Source organism: Mustela lutreola, chromosome 6, assembly GCF_030435805.1.
Source record: "Mustela lutreola isolate mMusLut2 chromosome 6, mMusLut2.pri, whole genome shotgun sequence".
Taxonomy (NCBI): Eukaryota; Metazoa; Chordata; class Mammalia; order Carnivora; family Mustelidae; genus Mustela; species Mustela lutreola.
The window spans coordinates 57,073,990-57,096,499 of record NC_081295.1 but is presented as its reverse complement, the minus strand read 5'-3'; the positions used below and the strand labels follow the sequence as shown (position 1 = coordinate 57,096,499).

General features: G+C 36.1%; 1 protein-coding gene across 6 annotated transcripts in view; it reads right to left on the bottom strand.

The window, feature by feature from the left end:
• SHPRH (SNF2 histone linker PHD RING helicase) overlaps positions 1–21,982 on the bottom strand; it is an 89,483-nt gene extending 67,501 nt beyond the window's left edge. For 4 of the 6 annotated variants that reach the window (XM_059177322.1, XM_059177326.1, XM_059177327.1 and 1 more), the window contains exons 1-9: positions 21,776–21,982; positions 15,104–15,775; positions 11,934–12,063; positions 9,763–9,981; positions 6,896–6,974; positions 6,078–6,228; positions 4,920–5,028; positions 4,016–4,272; positions 1,327–1,980 (exon numbers count right to left, since the gene is read on the bottom strand). In XM_059177322.1, the coding sequence (XP_059033305.1) occupies positions 1,327–1,980; positions 4,016–4,272; positions 4,920–5,028; positions 6,078–6,228; positions 6,896–6,974; positions 9,763–9,981; positions 11,934–12,063; positions 15,104–15,742 (2,238 nt within the window). In that variant the 5' untranslated portion in view covers positions 15,743–15,775; positions 21,776–21,982. Of the gene's footprint in view, positions 1–1,326; positions 1,981–4,015; positions 4,273–4,919; positions 5,029–6,077; positions 6,229–6,895; positions 6,975–9,762; positions 9,982–11,399; positions 11,611–11,933; positions 12,064–15,103; positions 15,776–21,318; positions 21,738–21,775 lie in introns of those variants that run through there. The other 2 variants (XM_059177325.1, XM_059177329.1) reach the window with 2 other exon arrangements.
• Positions 21,983–22,510: the final 528 nt, after the last annotated feature.

The following is a 22,510-nucleotide window of genomic DNA, read 5'->3' as shown; positions in this document are numbered from 1 at the left end:
AAATGCAAATCAAACCATAATGAGATTATCACCTCACTCCAGTCAGAATGACTAGTATCAAAAAAGGTAAGAGCTGACAGCTAACAGGAATGTAAATTGGTGCAACCATTGTAGAAAACAGTATGGAAATGTACCCCCAAATTAAAACAGAAATACTATTTGATCCAGGAATTCCACCATTTACCCAAAGAAAATGAAAATGCTAATTCAAAGACATAGTCACCCCCATGTTTACTGCAGCGCTATTAACAGCCAAGTTATGGAAGCAACCAGTGTTTACTGACAGATGAATGGATAAAAAGGATGTGGTATACAGTGGGATATTAGTTATAAAAAAGAATGAGATCTTGCCTCCTGTGACAACATGGGCCTAGAGGTATTAGCCTCAAGGAAGGAAGTCAGACAAAAATAAATCCCATATTTCACTTGTATGTGTAACCCTAAAAAACCAAATGAACAAACAGATATAAAATAGTATAAATATAGAGAAAAAACTGGTGGTTGACAGAGTGGAGGGAATTGAGGGGGTGGCTGAAAAAGGTGAAGAGAATTAAGAAGTACAGATTTCTAGTTATAAGATAAATCATAGGGATGAAAAGTACAGCATAGGTAATACAGTCAATAATACTGTATTAACATTGCATGGTGACAGATGGTAACCACATTTATCATGGTGAGCACAGTGGCATAATGTACAGATTTGTCAATTCACTGCTATATACCTGAAATTAATGTAACATTTTATGTCAACTATACTTTAATTAAAAAAAAATACCAACATTAATAAACTATAATGTACTATGTACCAGCACTTTATTATATCATTTAACCTTCACAATAAGTCTGTGAGGGGGTACTATTTTCAGAACTTAGCAGAATTCCTAGTATATTACAGGTGCTCAATAAATATTTGTTGAATGAGTAAATTCTTATTTTACAGATGAGGTAATTGAGGATTCAGAGGAAGATTCTGGAGCTAAGGGGTGGAGATAAGACAAGTAGCTATTGTTACACAATGCTGCCTTTAGGCTGCATTTCTAAGAATAGATACGCATGTATGAAGTCTTTTTTCTTTACATGATGAACTTTTTCAAAAGCTTTCACATCTTTTCACTCAAAGTGCTTTAACTTCTGAACTTCTGATGTCAGACAAGAATATAGAATCTACTGTTTTGTTTCTTATTCTTAATTTCCTCCTCAAGTTCTGATTTCATATTATCTCATTAATTTTGGGGATAAACAACAAAGTGACAAAGATGATAAAAATTATCACGAGGAAGCAAAAACACATTTTCCTATCACTTTCAAGAACCCAAACTGCCTTACCAAGACTCGAAGAGATGATGACCTCACATGCCTGTTGATTTCATCCACCCACTGATGACAGATGGAACTGGGCGAGATGATCAAAGTTGCTCTTGTTGATACTGGCTCCATCGCAACAAGGCAGTGGGGGCAGTAAAAAGGTTTAATCTTCAAATTCTTCTCTTCATAATTCACACATTTTGCATGTTGCCATAGGTGGCACTTCAGGCACTGAACACGAGGTTTACGGTCTACTTGGTCAAGTTCACCACATATGCACTCAAAGCGATAATCAGAGGAATTACAGGGACTTATCACAGTAGACTGTGGCATATCACCATCAGCAGGTGATTCAGCTTGGTCTCCTGCTGCATGTTCTTGCTTTCCTTCAAAGATACATGTACTTTTAGATGTGGTAACATCAGTAATTCCAGAGTCACTGGTAGCTGGACACTGATTTTGTGAACTGAGACTGATGTTAGGCTGACCTTTTCCCTTTTTTGTGGATGGAACAGTCTTTTTCCTGAATTTACTACGATTTTTCCGAGCCTTATAGTAATAATAGTAAGGATCATCATCATCATCAGATGTGTTTGATGGTAAGTATTCAGAATCTGTGTCTTTGTTCCCTGATTTTCTGGATTCTTTCTGAATTTTCCTTGGACTCCCTACCGCCTATGAAAAATATTATTTAATTAATTTATTTCAACATAATTACATTTCTGAAATTAAATTCCCAACCTTACTTATGAGTTTTCCATAAAAATCCAACAGTCACTCTTTGCAACCATTTTCCCAAGGGTGAATCATTCCTGATTGGTGGCTTTCAATCTGCCCCCTGTAGTCTGCAGGTCTAAAAAGGAAGGCTCTACTACTGTCTAAGTAAAATATGAGGAGAACAAAAATTAGAAAGATAGGGAGCTACTAATATTTTGACATTAACCTCTTATAATTTATAGTCTGCCTAAATCAATAAAAGACTAATAGTTTATAATACATAAATATACAAACTAGGGCCATTAGAAACATATGAAATACTAAAATACAGCATTTAAAGAAAATGAAAGTTAATCAATTAGTTACTGCAATTAGCAAATAAATTCCTTCTTTGTCCTTTCCACCTGTGTCCTTTTCTGAAATTATTCACTGGATATCAATTTTGTGCCAGGCATAGTGTTAGATGCTGGGGACAGAAATATGAGTATTTAGCTCCGTGTCTCCAAGGGGGTCTGTTGGAAATGGAAGAACAATAAAAAGTGAAACAACGGTACAGGAATGTGTAAGAAGAGGAGTATATAACAGAGGAGCTATGACAGGGTGGTAGGTGCCAGCAACAGCTTCCTAGAAGTGATGTCAGAGCTGAGGTCAAACAGAGGAGTTGGGACACTTAAAATAAAATGAATGACATTAATGGAAGATTTCCCTTTTTTAGTAACAGAAGGATTACTAGATGCACAGATGTTCATTGCAGCCTTCTACCCTGGCTGGGGAAAATGCTGGGAGACTCCCTATTCCAAAAAATGAACTTTATAATCTGCCATTTCTTTCACAGTAGACAAGTTGATAGTCCCACACTTTGACCGGTCATTAATTTTTACCCAAATTATTTATTTATCTACTTTTTAAAAAGATTTTATTTATTTGAGAGAGAGCAAGAGAGACCACAGAGGGAAAGGGGTTGGGAGAAGCAGACTCCCCGGTAAGCAAGGAGCCTAATGCAGGCCTCGACCCTGGGACCCTGAGATTATGACCCGAGCCAAAGGCAGATGCTTAACCAACTGAGCCACCCTGGTACCCCTATTTATTTTTTTAAAGTTAGTCAGTTTATTTATTTATGGTAATCTCTATACCCAATTTGGGGCTTGCACTTATGACCCTGAGATCAAGAGCTGCATACTGTTCTGACAGAGCCAGTCAAGTGCTTCCTTTACCTGATTTATGTATGCATAGCTATGTAACTAATTTTTTTAAAAAGCAAATTTGAAATTAATAGCCCCCAAAATAGCAGTTTTTAAACAAAATATCAAAATTTCATATGATGATGCCATGGGAAAAATGAGAATTTATATAAGAAACTGAAAATGTATATGAAGAGCTAAGCACATGTAAGATATCTAATACTATAGAACAATGCCTGGGTGGCTCAGTTGGTTGGTTAAGCATCTGTCTTCAGCTCACATCATGATCCCAGGGTCCTGGGACTGAGCTCCATGTCAGGCTCCTTGCTCAGTGGGGAGTTTGCTTCTCCCTCTGCCTGCTGGTCCCTCTGCTTGTACACTCTCTCTCTGACAAATAAGTAAAATCCTAAAAAACAAAAGAAACTATAGAACAGATTTTTTTTGAACTGCTGACAACAGCATAATGAATATAGAGTTGTTTTACTTATTTATTTCTTCCTTTTTAAAAAATATATTTTTAAGAGTTATTTTAAACTTTATATATGCTTAACCTACTAATACAATTCACTCTGTAAATACTTATTGAGTATATTTGCTATGTGCCAAGCATTCTTCTCTGGGTTTAGTAAACAAAATAATGTTTCTACTCTGATGACATGTATATTCAGGAAGTAAAAAAGTAAGTCACAGCCATATGTGATTTTCTTGGTTTGTTTTTTACCCTCAGTCTCTAAGAGCCTCGGTATCAAGTGGGATCTGTCAATGCTTTCCATAAGGCAACACATATGGCAACTAAACAAATATTCTGTTACCTGTTTTTTTGTTTTATCACATATATCCTCTTCCTTGTAATTCTTCCCCAATGTAAAAGTTCCAGAAAAACCATGGCCTTTGATCTGTTTCACAAGACCTTCAAAAATTAAACATTTCAGCATCCGTTTCAGAAGACTCCTGTTCCGCTGAACATCGTATCTATATATAGAACTGACATACTTATAGATGGAAAGGATGGAAACTCCTTTCTTTCCATTCATTTCTTTCACAGCTGTCAGGATCATCACACGTGTAGCTACATGCAAAAGGATATGCTAACTCAGTCAAAATAATTAAAATTAAAAAAAATAGAATGCAATTAATCTTAATATGCATTAAGAACTTAAGAAAAAATAAAACAGATTTACTGAAGATATGTTGTCTGCATACCACCATTTTGAAGAATATGTAATGAAAACTTATCTCATTAACAAATTACTGTAATGGAAAGAACTTAAGGAAAAATTACTCATTATTTTGTTAATCTGACAAAGCAACCATCATTTAAAATTGTATTTTAAAAAACCTCTCACAATTACCTATGTATATGCTACCATGAGTAAGGGAGACACTCATCTACTAGCAGAATTTGAAGTAGCTATGCCTGAAAATAAACAAAGCTTGGTTTAAACTGTAAGATAAAGAAATTCAAAAATAAAAAACTGAACAAGAAATATCTAGACTAAAAAAGAACGAAGCAATCAAGTGAAAGACTAAATCTTTACTTTTGTTAAGATAACATGACTTGTAACTGACTCCATTTATACAAAGTATGAACTATGTAAACAATTATAACAATTATAATAATCATAACAATTACAAGATAGCTCCATATAAGGAATGCAAGAACTATAACAAAGATGACTGTAAAAACATTTTTTTTAAAAGAGATTTCATACTTACGTGGGCACTGAACTTTTTCTTTTGGTTCAAATTCCATATTCTGGCTTTCTGTGTTTTTTACTTTTCCTCCAGAATAATGTGATGGAATGAAATAATTCACCACTTTTCCCTGATATAAACAACATTCAGTAGTCACACAGTGTTTTCCTTTCAGTAACTGGAGTTGCTTATTAAAATTAACCCTCCTTCTATTAAGGAGATGCAACAGAGTTGTAAAAAATGATGAAAAGAAAAAGCTAAAATGCTATTCATACATACAAACTTTATTTTTTATCTCAGAAGTTTACTGCTAGCCATCACTTTTTAAAATTGTACATATTATCTTAAATTACCTAAATGTTTAATTACCTTAAATTACCTAAATTAACTTTTCAAGGCTTGTTTAAATATGGAATTAATATAGAAGTTACCGACAGTTAACTGTTATATATTCCAGTTACATATTCCAAATCTTTTTTTTTTATTTTCACAATGAAATAGGTATTTTATATTCTGTACTCAAATCTACAAGGTTAACTCTGCAAACCTGACCCTATCAGAAGATCACATTATCACTAAAGTTGTGAGCCCAGTGGGCCCTACAGGTAATCAATTATCCCCTTAACTAGTATGTTGATTTTAGATTTGGTTATTGGAAATTATGAGCTATGAGCTGCATCTGCCTTAGTGGAGTTGTCCCCCCCCCCCCCCTCCATAAACTCTAAAATTTGTGCTTTTAAACAAAATTACACATTTTGGAACAAGAACTTGGAGTTTGATTCATTTAACAATCTAATTACTAATTATTAGATTCTATGATTTATAGATCTGTGGTTTGTGCAATTAAAAAAAAATCACTCAAAAATATTTAATGGTAATGTGGAGGCTTGCAGTACTGAAGTAACAGTCCTTCCCCTAAACGCTTCCCTGCCAACTAGAAGGAAGCTCAGTGAGTGACAGCACAACCCCTTCCTACCTGTCCAACCTCACTTAAAAAACCCTGCCAGGTCACAAACATCCTATTCTCTGTGCCCACTTGAAGTTAACTAATAACTTATAAAAATCATTGGCCTATGAGTAAACGGAGTGTTGGCTTAAGTGCCAAGCAAATGTTGGCCATATGATGCTTTTTGAGAACATATGTCCCCTGCTTTCTCAGCCCTATGGTATTCCTTCTACCTCGGGAAGAGTGAGAGCATCTTGTTTGACATCCTGTCGAGTATGTGTCAGAATCAGAGCCAAAACCTCCACTGTCTTTCCAAGACCCATCTCATCTGCTAAGATGCCACCAAGCAACTGTGGCCCAGCATTTGGGTAATCACGGATGATGCTAAAGGAAAAAACAAGAAAAACATATCACAGGAATGCAAGTAAAAATTATACTATTCCTAAAAAAACCTGGAAGAAATCCATAAAAGCCCAAGTTTTTAAAAACTACATTTTAGGGTGAAACAATTTGAAACCCTAGGTCCTGAATAAAGAACTGTGATAAAAAATGGCCAGAGCTGATAACTAAGTGTGCAGAGTGGTACTGGTAAATGCCTATCATGTTTTTCTCTTCTATAAATAACAGGAAGCATATCTGCATTCTTTTGTGTCTGTGAATAAAGTTAGGAGGACCATAACTGCAGATTCACCCAATATATTATTATATTTAGTGACTCCTAAGACTTTTATAATAGAAATTAACATATTTAATGAAAATGTAAAAATTGGTCCATAACATTAAGATTATAATTTCTTTAAACGTCAATAACTAAGCATCTTAAGTCTATTATATTGTATTCCATTTACTGAAAAATGACAGGCATTATTAATTTCTTGTTTGTCCTACCTATAAAAATGGTAAAAATATGAAGTCTAACAAAACTTTAACTTAGTATTTCTTCTTCAGGTTTTTGTCAAAGGTTCAAGTTACTGGTAGACATATGCTCCCAATCTCATACAGCTTTTCATAATATTTATTTCTAATACCAAGCTCATGAAGTTTGTCTTACCAGCCTGTATATGGATTATAGTAGAGTTTCAAACCTTCAGATGTAACAATCTCACGCCATAAGAAGTGCAGGGCATTTTCTAAAGAAAAATAGAACCGTAAGAGTAAGTTACTGTTTGTCTTCCCTTCTGCAGACAATCACATTAAAATACAAGTAAGTTAGCAGTCAGGATACCCTGGGAAGCCACATACACATGGGAAAAGGTTAGGATCTCACTCTTTTCTGAAGATCTTATTCTTGTGTTTATTCTCTTCTTTGCTTGGGACACCAATATTTTCTACATAAACAAGTGTTAAGATAGAAAAACAAAATACAGCAAATCACAGAGGTTTAATAGGAAAAGAAAACTAGTACGTGTAACCAGCTCCTACCTAATAAAGGAGAGTAGCTTATCCTTTATAAATCCTTCAGGAAGTTGCCTAAAGTTTTTAAATAACTCAATAGACATAGGCTAGTGGGCTAATACATTAACCTAAATCAGACCCAACCTTTTACATGGGTCTGAGAGTAGGAGGAAAGGCTTATTGCTTAAGTGGGGAAAAAGTATCCTAAAACACTGAAGTACTGTGTGTATTTCAATCAAAATCTTTCACTATCCTTTCCCTTAAAAATTTAAGTTGTTTAAATCAACTGACAAATTAGGAATTACATCTCTACCCACCAGTGAAAAGGCAAGTAATTTTTTGTTGTCTTCTTTACGGATTGATAGATGAAATAGGAATACAGATGTACAGGGTTTATAAAATGAAAACATTAAAAGATAAAAACTTCAATTTATGGGAGCCACAGGGAATATAAATATTAAATGATACATGGGATTTAATCAAGAAAATCTGTTCTATGGAGAAAAAAGAATGGATTACTGGTACATGCAGCATGGTTAAATCTCAAAAATATTATGTTGAAAGAGGCCAACTTCCCTTCAGCCTCAAGTGTCCATACTTTGCCATTCTGTTTATCATTTCAAAAAGAGGGAAACCTAATTTATGGTGGCAGCAGTTGCCTCCTAAGGGGCTGAAGCAGAACTGACTGGGCCATGAGGGAACTTTCTGGGGTGATGGAAATATTTCATGTCAGCATGCACAAAAGATATAAAAGAAATAAGTAAAATCAATTTTAACAATTTTATTTAGCATAATACAACCAATATCTTATCATTTCAATATGTAATCAATATAAAAATTATTAATGAGATATTTGGCATCCTTTTTTTGTCCTATCTGAAATCTGGCATATATTTTAAACTTACAACACGTAATTTGGAAGCCACTTCAAGTTTCAAGAGCCATGGGTGGCTAGTGCCTTCTGAGAAAATCTGGTTCTATGTCTTAATTGGGTCACTGGTGACACAGATACACAGACTTGTGCAAATTTATCAAACTGTGCCCTAAAGATCTGTGCATTTTATTAAGTTATAATTTGATAAAATTACTTAAAGAAACATTATTGCACTTTGGAGAAAAAAATAGTTCAGTCTGTGGGAGACTACATAGCTAACAGTTTCTTCAATGGATAAATTAAGAGAAAAGACAGAATGTGAGAAGACAAAAATCTATGGATTACAGAAATTTAAGAGACAACAACTAATTCCAATGCATGAATGCTACTGGTTTCAGATTTGACTCAATTGTTAGAAAGAGAAATAAAGAAATAAAAAGGGGAGGAGAAAAGATGATAGAGAGGGGAGAGATTTGGCAATTAAAGGAATTACTGGGTTTAAAAAGCTATTATAAGATTCATCTGTTGAAAGGAACCCTTTCCATTATAACATATATATATATATACACACACACACACACACACATATACTTTGTATCTGTTTAAAGGAATCCTTTCTTTAATAAACTGAAATATTATTAGATTAAATGATATGCTATGTGAAATTATTATTTCAAAATAATTTCTAATAAGGGATGAGGGGGAGTGGGAAGAAATAATGTTGGCTATAAACAGATATTTAAAAATAAAAAATTTTTTTAAAAAGAATTTTGTTGGATAAAAATGTACAAACTGGAACCTACAGGAGAAATAAGTAAGAGCTATCCACCATTAAAATAAATCTATACGGAGTGAAATAGTTAATATTTCACTTCCTAGAATCACAAAAATCCCACCTCATGCATATCTCTTTAAAGATAATGATAAAGAAGTGGCATAAGTGATGCCCATAAATTTACTTTTATGAAATCTCTTAATAGATAACATTCTTTTTTATTATTTATTTTATGGAGCAAAGAAAATAAATGCAAAGCTAGGAGAATCAGTCACACATTAGAATCCCACTTTTGTAAATTTGCTTTCTGTTGCTAAGATTCATCATCATTGTGAAGCCTCTAGCAGATGATTAGGAAGATTCCCATCTGGGGGAGGCGAACCATAAGAGGCTATGGAATCTGAGGAACTGAGGGTTTTGGAGGGGACAGGAGTGGGAGGTTGGGTGAGCCTGGTGGTAGGTACTGTGGAGGGCCCGTATTGCATGGAGCACTGGGTGTGGTGCATAAACAATGAATTCTGGAACACTGAAAAGAAATTTAAAAAATAGATAAAAATTAAAAACAAAATGAAAAGAGATTCACATCTGATCAGGTTCCAAAAGCAATTCTTAGATGGAAAGGCATGTAAAAAATGAATTTTTAAAAATTCCAATCAAGACATCCCTTATTTGGGCAAGAAAAATTAGTTCAAACAGTTATAGAATTTCTCTAGATTCAATTTTAAAGAATTTCTTAGACTATCATTTTGTTCATAGTAAAACCTATTCTACTCTAATTTTTCAGTATGATTTGTTTAACAATGTCCCCCATCCTAATTATCTCTTATATAATCCCTCTGATCAATCTGCCTTTCTTTAAGTATCTTATACTTGCCACTAGTAGGAGGGCTTCTGAAACGCTCTTGTCGTAGCATCCAATTGACAGCCTCTCTCTGGTATGGTCTCAACACAGGAATCAATGCAGGATGCTGGACATCCACTTGGATGGACTGTGCTTCTTGCTGATGTATTTGCTTCACAAACTGATAGAGCTCATCAATATCCTGTCCTTCTGGCTCACTCTCTGAATCATCCTCATCCTCTTCCAACACATCTGTACATCCAACAACAAATGTACTCAAAACAACCCAATCCACCTTTTATAACTATAAGCAATTCTTATTCTAAAAACATGCTACGTACTTTTCCATCTCTGGGGCCTTGCTCAGTGTGTTCTGGGACTGGAAGAACCCTAACCTTAATTCTTCGCTGATCAAAAAATCTACCTTTCAAGATAGTTCAGCTTTTTCCATGGCATTTTCTTTTGTTTTTCCTGGTTAGAATTAATGTTCTCCTCTGTGTTCGTGTAATGCTCTTCTACTTTGGATACAGTGATACGCTGCAATCTGTCTAGCAGAGCAATCATTTATGTGTATTCTTCCCTTGTGCACTGAAATGTTATGCAAAAGCTGTCTTTTGTTTTTATAGTTCCCCAGAGCACCTCACACATGCTTTGCCCATCGCAGATATTTAAAAAACATAAACATTTGAATATAAAGATCTTTTGCAGTTTATAAAGGGTAATTTACTTTACTTTTACATTTTAACATAAAATTCCTATGCAGACAAAATTTTTCTATGTCTAGTAAGACAAGAGTTCCCATTTTATTTCTTATGCTAAAAAAGGATAGGCATTTGGTAGTAGCAGGAGCCCACTAGGAATCAGCGCTTAAGCCATTAGTACAAATTTATAAAAAATATGATACATTTGTTGGGCACAAGTGCCCTGTGGAAAAGACTGGTGCCTACTATACCATGAAAAAAATTTCAAAATCTTGAATGAATGTACAAACCCACTTTAGCTTATGATTTATTTCTCAAAATAGTTAGTTCTCAAAAATTTAGTTACCAAAAAGGCCTATCCACTTTAATGGAACATACCTCACATGTCATAGGATGAAGACTATATCAAAAAATAAATAATTTACTTTTTTCAATAAAAAAATATGCCATGTGAGATTTTAAAAATTTTACAATTAATGTCTAGTTACATGTGTGGTTATTTCAGACTTTTACTATATTTGTGTTATCTAGTACTGATAACTAAATTGAAGTTTTCCTCTGAAATCCTGACATTTTCCTCTGAAACGCCCAACTTGTATTATTTTTAAAAGACAGAATAATTCTTTGCAACATTTTAAAAACTCTAGATGTATTTAAAAGTATCCCTTCCAATTCTGAAACTAGAGATTTTCCTCTTTTTAAGTCTTCAACATGCAAATGATTTAATTTTATTAGTATTTTTTTAATTAAGGAGGGCAACATGAGGCTTACACTCATGAACTTGATATCAAGAGGCACATGCTCTACCGAATGAGGTAGCTGGGCACCCCCACTTTTATTATTAGTATTATGAAGCTTTGCAAAGAATGCACTCAAGAAACAATTCAACAGTCAAGCTTAGAAACTGACCTCCCAAATATTCCAGTATGAAATGTTCTGTAATTTGCACCTGAAATAATGCTGACCCACCATGAGCAGGGCTTGGAGAATATGAGCTGTTTTTCCAGTAGTGTTGATGGGCTGCACCAAGCCATCCACACTCTCCCCTTGGAAACCAATGGCAGACAACTCTGAAGCTGCAGTCCTGACCAAGGATACAACATCTTGCCAAGAAACAGGAGGAAAGTTAACTGGTCTTTAAGGAAAGCAGGCTCTTGAGATTATTTGTCAGACTGCAAATGAGAGGTGGAATAAGGGCAGCCAAGAATCTCTGGCCATGACAAAATAAAAGCAAAAGAATAATGCAAAAATTCCAATCAGCTCAGATCCCTTTAGATTCTACTAACTGCAAACACTTCTTGAGTACTTACTATAGCTAAGCACAGTATTTAGCAAAGAAAGACACAAATTAGTGGGGGCATTTCAGATACATATAATTTTGTCATATCATGATTTTATAGAGATTGTTTAATTTTATTATGGTTTTATTGTTTTTCTGCTTGTTATATATACGATTTGGGAAAAACCCACAACTCATAAAAGTAACAGCCATTTTTAATTTACCTGGAATAACAAAATTGTGTAACTTTTCCATAACTCTTTTCATGAGTTGATTGAACTTCTTCATTCTTGAATTTGCATCACTCAAAAAGTCTAGTTTCGCTAGGCCACCTTCCAAAAGATAAATTCCAACCTACAAAAAATTAATCAACATAAACATAGCTTTAATTGTACTAATACATTCTTTATGAGGACATGAAAAAAATGTTTTCTAACCATTACTGTTTTTAAATGTATTCATAGTATTTGGCCCATAAACATTACATACATACCTACCAAATCTCCCTCACAAACTTTTACTTTCAACAACAAATTCATTTTTACTTTCAATACAGTGCCTACTAAGTGAGATGCACCATTCAAGTTGCTAGAAAACACTACTTTCTAAACTAGAACTGAACCTGGGAGAATGTGATGAGAATACTAATTCTACCTACCAAGTCAATGATTTCCAGACTTGATCAGTATCAGAATAATCAACGAAGCTGGTAAAAATGCAGATTTTCCCCAGAAGATTCTGACACACGTCGGGTTTTTTTTTTTTTTTTTTTTTAATTAACATATAATGTACTACTTGTTTCAGGTGTACAGGTCTGTCAATCATCAGTCTTACATAATTCATAGCACTCACCATAGCACATACCCTCCCCAGTGTCCATCACCCAGCCACACTCTCTCTCCCAACACCGCCCCCGCACCGAGATTAAGAGTCTCCTGTTTCCTGAGATTAAGAGTCTCTTATGGTTTGTCTCCCTCATGATCCCATCTCGCTTCATTTTCCCCTCCCTTCCCCCTAAAATCCCCTACCCTGCCTCTCCCAATTCCTCATATCAGAGAGATCATATGATAATTGTCTTTCTCTGATTGACTTATTTCACTTAGCATAATACCCTCCAGTTCCATCCACGTCATTGCAAATGGCAAGATTCTGGGGTTTTTGATGGCTGCATAGTATTCCATTATATATATATGCCACATCTTCTTTATCCATTCATCTGTTGACAGACATCTAGACTCTTTCCATCGTTTGGCTATTATGGACATTGCTGCTATGACATCCGGGTGCACATGCTCCTTCGGATCACTACATTTGTATTTTTAGGGTAAATACCCAGTAGTGCTATTGCTGGGTTGTAGGGTAGCTCTATTTTCAACTTTTTGAGGAACCTCCATGCTGTTTTCCAGAGTGGCTGCACCAATTTGCATTCCCACCAACAGTGTAGGAGGGTTCCCCTTTCTCCACATCCTCACCAACATCTGTTGTTTCCTGAGTGATTAATTTTAGCCATTCTGCCTGGTGTGGGATGGAATCTCACTGTAGTTTTGATTTGTATTTCTTAAGCAGAGTCAGGCTTGGGAATCCCTATTACTAGATTAAACACTAAAATGTACAGGAAAACAGATCTTGATTAAGGTATTATATCTTGATTCTGATAAAACAATGCAGTACGAAGTTCCGCAGTCAAAAGATTTGAAGTTGAATACTGGCATTGGTATTTAAGAGCTAAAACCCAGGCAAAGTAACTGATTTATTTTGACCCAAATGCTGTTATTTGCAAACTGGAGAGAAGCGTATATGAGATAGCCTATATAATACAATTTTAAAACTTCCTAATGGTAGATACTCAACAAATGCATCTTCTTTCATTTCCCTATGTTATCCTGGACCTGATTCCGTAATCACGGAGAGGCTCATATTCTTTTACTAAAGAACAAGAATCCAACTCAGCATTATATAGGAATGAGTAACAAAGAATTTATTTCATTATTATTTGTACTCTGCCTATGTCCACCTACAGTTAGCTTACCATAACATCACTAAATGTTTAAATATTTCTAAAAATTGGTATAAGAAAACAAAATAGATCAAGACTTGATCTATGGAGAAGGTGGACAGAACAGATACACAAACCGTGAATTCTTACGTACTTGCTATCACTGAGCCATCATTTTGGCATGCATGATCAACAAGGAGAGGGAATAAGTTGTTGCATAGTTTCATCTTCCAGGGAAGAATCAGTTACAATCAAATGCTTCTAAATTTTCTCCTTTCCTTTTGTCAGTGCAGAAAGTATACTAATAGAATTGTTTTTTAATGTGAGTAAGACACACAAGACACAGTTTTCAATTGAACAAAAGTGAATTTAACATTTTAGAATTTCTTTTCAAGTTTTGGCATAAAGGCCTATTAACCTGCTTCACAGTTTATAAAGGACAGCTACTTATAGTAGCTCACATGATTCTCAACATGACCGTATGAGGTAAAATGAATGATTATTTACATTTTACATAGAAAGATGATGAAATTAGAGCATTTAAGTGATTCACATAAAGTTACTTAGTAAATAGCTGAGCCTGAAATGAATTATAAATTTACTCTTTCATTTGTTAAAAATCTGTTCAGTATCAGGGCTATACTAGGCACTGAAGATAAATGACTTCATAGTTTGCTGAAGGAGAAAAATCTAAAATGTAAGTACACTACAAGTGGCCAAGGCAAAAGTAAATGTGTATAGAGTATTATGGGGGAAGAGCATGAACACTACCCATGAATTTTAAGAAAATATCTCCCTAGAGAAGTAAACTCTGAGCTGAATATTAGAGAATGCCCAGAAGTTATTAGGGAAAAGGAAGGGAACAATCCAGGCAGAGAACTGTGAAAACAAAAGCAAAGATGCAGAAATATGGCCAGAAAATATGCAGGAAATAAATCATTTTATAATTTCTGGAACAAAATAAAAAGCAGAGTGATAAAAATGAGGCTGAAAAAGTAGACAAGGGGCTATGAAAGAAGGGAGTTACTTGATTCTGCAGTGAAGAATAGAATTCCATTTCATTCACATTATACCAATTCAGAGACAAAGTAGATGGAGTTCAAAAAGACAAGCAAGGGCAATGGTTAAAGGACTGCTACAAGAAGACAAAGAGATGAAAACACATTGAGAGTAGAGCTGGAAGGGACGAATACGGGATATCTTGAAAAAGGACAGCCTAGAAATGATCACCTACAGCATACATTTCTTACAGTTATTGAAAGCCCAAAATAAAGTACACTCTGAAACTTAATAATGATAGGCTTATTTCTGGCTTTTTAGGCCATCCTTCTGAGTTAACTTCAAAATGGGAATGCCAAATGCAGAAGAACCTTAAAAGACACCACAGAATTTGAGTACCTTGATCATGTGATTTCCTTCTGGTTTTTGGTAAAGTTTTATTCTTCTTTTCTTTTGTAGCCACCCCAAATCTTCTAACATTTCACCACTGAAGGATGATTCCACTCTAATACCCTTGTCACAAATACTAATTGGCTCACTGAGTCCTTTTTCTTGTTTCTCTACATCTTCACATTCTGAATTAACATAGATCAGGAAATGATTGCTGGACTCTGAACTCATCAGTGTAAAACTCCTTTCAGAAAAATGTTCAATTAAACTCTGTTCAGGAAGTAGCTGAAGAGTTAATTCTCCCAGAAATGCCTTCCAAGAATTGTCGAAGTGATAGGGAGAAATCACAATATTCAGCTTTGCAGATAAAGGAGACAAAATGCCGCCAGTTTCTTCTTTATCCTTCGATTTTGAGATGCTCACTGCCTCGGAACACCTCTTCTTATCTTGGTGAGCCACTTCTTCCTTTAGACTATCATCTAGGATGATACAGTGAGCAGAAGAGAAATCTGAACCTGATGAGGGGTGCTCATCATCAGTTAGCGTGAGAGGTTCATTCCTTCTGTCTTCATGCATATTCCAATGAAGCTGCTGCTGCTTTTCCTCATTAACTCTCACTGGAGGAGCACGTTTCCGCCGGCTACTCATTTTCAAGTATTTTTTGGTTGGTAAATATGAACTCTAGAAGACAAATGCAACAAGTAAGCATTCCAAGAGAAGATTTAAGTATCAAAGTGTGCCCTGATGAACAACTCACCATAAACTAATGGCCCCCACCCAACATAACATTGAAATCTTAGAGAGATATATAAAGCAATGGTTAATTTTTTTTAATAAGTCAAATACAGCTAAGAAATACACTGACCATAATCTCATGTATCAAAGAAATTCTAATGGTTTTACTGATCCTTTAATGGATAAATTTAATAAAGACAATATGTTATATAAAATAAAACACATTCTAAAAATACATATAATAAGCAGCATGACAGTAAGGTAAATCTCCCAAATAGCCTGGAAATGTGTATTTGAAGAATTTAGTAACATTTAAACTCATATCATCACAACAAAAGTTCAATTTGTTTTTATAGTCCTAAGGGGTTAACAAAACTTCACTTAACCCTTAACACAGTTAAAAAATTCCTAAAAATATATTTTCTCTTTCAAAAGAAGAAGCTGAAAATACAGAACATATTTCTTTTTTGTGGGTTAGCAGAAACAAGAATAGCTGGGCAAGAAATAAGGTGATGATGGCAACCAGGGGAAATGGAGCAGAGACAATAAAAGAAAAAAGAAAAGAAAAAATGTAGGAAAAAAAGAAGATAGCTTTGTCATCTGAGAAGAGAAAACTGGTCTGACAGCAACTTGTATTAGGCTCAATGACTAGGAAGCCCCATTCAGGGGGCTTGATCTCATGCCCTGAGCCAAAGCCAAGAGTTGAATGTTTTAACTGACTGATCCACCCAGGCACCTGGTCAATTAAATTTTGAAAGAAATTCAAAGGCAGTCAATGGGCAAAAATATCCTTTTCAATAAACAGAGAGCTACATGCAAAAAAACGAACCTGGAGCTTTACCTCACACCACATATAAAAATTAACTTGAAATAGATCATAAACTGAAATACAAAAGCTAAAACTATAAAACTTCTAGAAGAAAATGGGATAAAATATAAGTGACATTAAATTAGGCAAAACAAATTAAAATAGGACACAAAAAGCAGAGAATATAAAAAACTGATTAAGTGAGTTTCAACAAAATTACAGATTTTGGAACTTCAAAAGGAGAGGGGAAGCCAGATGGGATGTAATATTAGTAAAACAAGTATCTGATGAAGGATTTGTATGTGGAATAAGAAAAAAAACTTTCATAAATCTGTAGTAAGACAAACTTATGAAAAAATGGAAATTTGGAAATAATTCTGAACACATACTTCATCTAAGATGATCTGTGAGTACCAAATAAGCACACGAAAATATCTTCACCACATCAGTCATTAAAGTAATGCAAATTTAACCTACATTCCACAATAAGAAACTGTGTATGCATTAGAATGGTTAAAATTTAAAAGACAGAAGAGGAAGAATAACCAAAACTGAATTTTCAAACATCAGGGAAAGTTTGTCAATTTCTTACAAAATTAAATACAAACTTTCTGTGCAGCCTAGTAATCTTACCTCTAGATATTTATGGAAGAGAAATAAAACCAAAGAAGACCGACAAAAAAGATTTATTTATTTATTTAAAGATTTTATTTATTTGTTTATTTATTTATCAGAGAGAGAGAGAGAGAGCGCACACGCAAGAGAGAGCGCGCACAAGCAGGAGGAGAAGCAGGTTCCCCTCTGAGCAATGAGGCCAACACAGGACTCTATCCCAAGACCCTCGGAACATGACCCAAGGTGAAGGCAGCTGCCCAACCAACTGAGCCACCCAGACATCCTGACATAAAAGATTTAAACTTGAATGTTAATAGCAGTTTTAACAAAAGCTAAAAACTGGAAAACCCAAGCATCCATTACCTGGTAAATGGATAAACGGGTGGGATACTTCTCAGTGATAAACTACTGATAGAACATATGATGACACAGATGAATTTTTAAAGCATTATGCTAAGTGAAGGAAGCCAGATGTGTAAGGCCATATGATTCTCTTTACATGAAATTCTAAAACAGGCAAGAACTTACTGATAGAAAACCGATGAGTGGTTACTAGAGGTGAAGAAGTGAGAAGAAGCAGACTTATATAGTAAGGAGCAGGAGGGAAAGATTTGGACTGACAGAAATGTTCAACTGGTGTTTACGTGATTGTATATACTTGTCAAACCTCATCAAATTGTACACTTAAATTGTTAGATTTTATTGTACATAAATTATACCTTAATAAAGCTGATTTTCAAAGTACAAACAAAAAGTAGACACAGAAAAGATTTAAAATTATTAAGAGAATGGGGCACCTGGGTGGCTCAGTCAGTTAAATGTTTGCCTTCAGCTCAGGTCATGATCCCAGGGTCCTAGGACGGAGGAGTCCATGTTGGGCTCCCTGCTCTTTGGGGAGTTTGTTCCTCTCTCTGCCCCTATCCCCCCATCCCCTGCTTGTGTTTTCTCTCTCAAATAAATAAAACCTTTAAAAAAAATAAAATTATAAGAGAATATTAGGAACAGCTTTATTCTAATAAACTTGAAAAATCTAAATAAAATGAGTAATTTACTGACAAAACATAAATGAATAAAATATATTTTCTTAGCAGTCATGCTACATGTAGTTTTTAATTTAAGTAAGATTAAATAATATCATAAACTCAGCTCCTCAGTCTCACTGGCTACACTTTAAGGGCTGAGCAGCCATATGTGATTAGTGGCTACTATACTATACAGTGCAAATACAAAACATTCTCAAAATTGCAAAAAGGCTATCAAGTAGTGCAGGTCTAAGTCAATTATGAGAATTCCGCTTCCTTAGCCGGTGCCTCCTTTATGAATGCACAGGTAATAAAGTATAAACACTCTCTTACTATGGTTAACTATAAGCATCTTACCTCCTATATTACCTTGGAAGAATAATACAGGAGGCCTCTCATACTCTATGTGTTTATCTTTGTCCAGTTCTCAACAGAATTATAACCTAGAATACTGGAATTTGGTCATTCTGCTGGGACTTTGAAAAGCTCAGCTATATCAGCTTATTAGTTAACTATGGCCACATATAGGCTGTATAACATACCACTCCAAAACTCAATGTCCTGAGATAGCAATCATCAAGAATATGGATATGAGGTAGGAATCACATAATCTACTACAACAAACAAAATATTAATATTAATAACATGACAATTATGGAACTGTTCACTCTAAAAGCCCCAAAAGCAACTGGCTAGAGAGTCTCACATCTGCAAAGCAATGTGATTTATAGGAGAAACGATTCTAATGCTAGCTTTGGCATTTACTAACTGTGTGGCATAGAAATAGTTATCTTTAAAAAAAAAAAAAAAGAAATAGTTATCTAACCTCTCTGTGCCAGTTTTCTCATTTCTAAAATGCAGATGATAGGATTATGCTTAGAAATAATGTAAGTGCAACAGTACAGTTAACAGAGATTTAGCATATATTCAGTGAGTGGTAGCTGCTATCACCATCATCTTCAGAACTATGTATTATATTTATAATAACTAAACTTTAAAGTGGCAGGATGGAGGACCATATATCTGTGTGTCTCAAACTCGACTGCACATTAGAATCACCTGGGGGAATTTTTAAAAATCCTGATGCCCAGGTACTATCCTAGCAATTAAACCAGAACTGAGCACACATTCATGAATTTAAAAAAAAAAAAAAAAAAAAAAAAAAAAAAAAAAAAAAAAAACTCGTTCCAACTGACTCTTTTCTTAAGGGATTTCTATCCAGGGATAACTTCTTGAACCAAGAAGATATTATTTGATCAAAACTACTTATAACCATAATGTTAACTTGCAGCTATTAAGTCATGTATTAGTAAAATTCTATACATTTCTAATAACATTCCAAACCCTTCTGGTGTTCTTCATACCACGAGTCCCACTTTTGACAACTCTACTTCTTATTCCTCCCTCTTAAATATCAGAGTTCGGTGAAACACTAGTTGCAGTTTTTAAATATGGACCACACTTTAATTGTCCTACATTTAAATGTACAAAGCCTTTTCCTTGAAATGCCCTTTCGCACTTTTCTACCTGTTGCTGTCCCAATCTTCCCCAGAAAACCTTCCATGACCAGGTGTACTGCATTAAGGGCCCTTCCTCCTCTATCCTAAATGCTATACTGTTCTAACTGTACGACTTTGAAAGCCATGAAAGCTGGGCAGCAACTGTATCCTACTCATCACTGTACCCCCAATGGCAGGTCAGTGCCAAGATGGAAATGACATACAAAAAAAAGGTGAAACAAATATCTCTAACTTCCTGAATACCTAATAACCTCCCTCTCTTTAAGATGTTTCTTTTTAGATAAGTCTCTTAACCATATTCTAGAAAATTACAGGTAATGTGAAATTATTCTTTACTATTTCTGGCCCTGAATGAGACAGAGAGCTGGCTGACCCATATCTTCAAGAGAAAATAAAGATGGGTTATTAGAAAAATAAACACAAATTGTTGTTACTAAAACAATATAACAAATGATTACCAATTAAACTTAGATTCAGATTTTTTTCCTTCTAAATTATTACCTCTTCATTAAAAGACACACACAAATCCTGACTTACAACAAATCCATGGTAGGCCTGGATCTAGAATTTAGGAACATTAAGAAGTATTCATCTGCCACACTGCTGCCCAAGGTGAGCCTTGCGCAAACAAAGCCCAATCATTCCGGATTAGTGAAAAGCTCCTAATGATCTAGCATTAACACAATCTTTCCATAGTAGTAATTTCAGGAAGATGAGAGTATTTTCATCTACTGAACCAAAATATGTTAGTCACATAAACTTTAAAAAATGCCCGCGGAAAAAGCTTTTTCACCAGCACATTCCATTTCCCCAAATCTTTGTAGGCTGAACTCTTAATAAAAGGTTTGTTTTAATAATTCTGCAAATGTAGTTCTTAGGCTTGGACAAAGAAGACATATAGATATAGTAGCATCTTTCAAAAGTAAGCTTCTATTCTCAACTGCTAGTTCACTGGCTAACTTGACCTAGGAAGCTCTAGGAAGCACAAGGTATCCAGTACAGGCACGCTTTTCTCACTGATGCTCAACAATACTGTTTCAAGCATGGTTTCTGATCATAAACCAATGAGTCTTTCTGGTAACAGTACAAATATTATGGATCATTTCTATTCATGGGAGTTTAAACAGTGTTGCTACCAACATCCAAGAAAATAATTTTAAAGAGCTATAATGACTTTAAAATTATTGAATTTCATTCAGTTAAAGCGTTAAGGTACTTTAAATACAAGTAGGAAAATATCAAACACCTAGTTTTCCTACCCCCTGGGTCACGTAAAGTCACTTAGAAAAAAGGCACGAGCTTAATGGCCATTAATTCACAGTACTAAATCTGAAAGTGACAGTCAATCATCAAAATAACACATCATTGTTCATAAACTAGCAACGATCACGGAGTCAAAATGGACCACGTACAAGGACGGTTTTGAGAGCGAAAAGTAATTAATCTGACTCCAAAGGTAACTGAGAGCTTGCAGACTAACTTGGAAGCCTCGCCTCCCTTTTACCACATTACAGCCCCGCGCACCCAGAAGCGAGGCAGCTGCCCGGATCCAGCCTCCAGGGGCGTGTGTGATGAGTGGTGATACCCAGTCGGTTTTCTTCCGAAACTCAGCAGCGGTTCACGGAGTCCGAGCGGGGCTGTCAGCGCCAGATCGCTCCCAGCAGGCCGGGCAAACAAGCTACCCGCGAGGCCGGGGAGCGCGACGGCAGTCCCTGGGACGCAGGCCCCAGCCCCCGAGGAGAAGCACAGCCTCCTTTCCCACCGCCCTTTCTTCTCCCGGGGGAGCCGTGGCGGTTCGGAGGCCCCCAAGTCTGGGATGGGAATGGGTCGGGGAAACTCGTGCTGCGTTTCCCCCTCAGCCCTTTGGCTTCCTGGGCTCCAGAACAACCAAGTCTTCCTTTCTCGGGACCTCAATATCCGTCTGCAGGCGTCTTCAGTCCCCGACCTCTGACCCCTGACCCTCCATCACCCAAGCGCCTACCTAGGCAGGTTCGCCAAGCTTCTTGAGCCTTTATGTCCCAAGCTCCGGGGCTCTTCTAAAGTCCCCGCAGGTCCCGGGCGCGCATTCGCCACCCACCGAACACCCGCCTCAAATGGGCACGCGCGCTTTACGCTGGTTTGTGTTGGGGTTCCCGGGGGGCCCAGAAACCACAGCTCCCAGCCGCCGAGTGCGCGCTGGAGCGTGGGGTCAAGATGAACGCGCACGTCGGAGCGCCCCGCCCCTTTTCTCCGGGAATGGCTTCAGGAGTCTCTTCTGCGCAAGTCCACATGGTTAAAGTCTATTGGAGGATACAGTTGGAATCTCGCGATAACGCTGCTCCGCGACATTAGTAGTACAGGATTGGCTGGAACTTTTAAGGAGGAGGCGGGAGTCTAAGCAGATATGAGGTGTGGGCGGGGCTCCCCGGAAGGGGCGGAACTCAGCTTGAAGCGAGTCACGGGGGTGGTTGGTGGCGTTGGTAAACAGGCAGAATATAGATAGAGTTCTAAGACGCGCTTTGTTCATTACTTCTAGAAAGCTGCAGCTACCCCCAGGAAACATCAGTCACTCGATACAATGAGTACCTGCTACGGACTCACCATTATGCTAAAAAGGGGTGTCTTGGCTTGGGTAAGCTCAGAAGCACAAAACTAAGTTCTTGCCTCAGAGAACATCCGTTGTAATTGCAGAGAGAGTTCAGAGGGGTCCATATCCTAACTAATACAGAACCTCCTC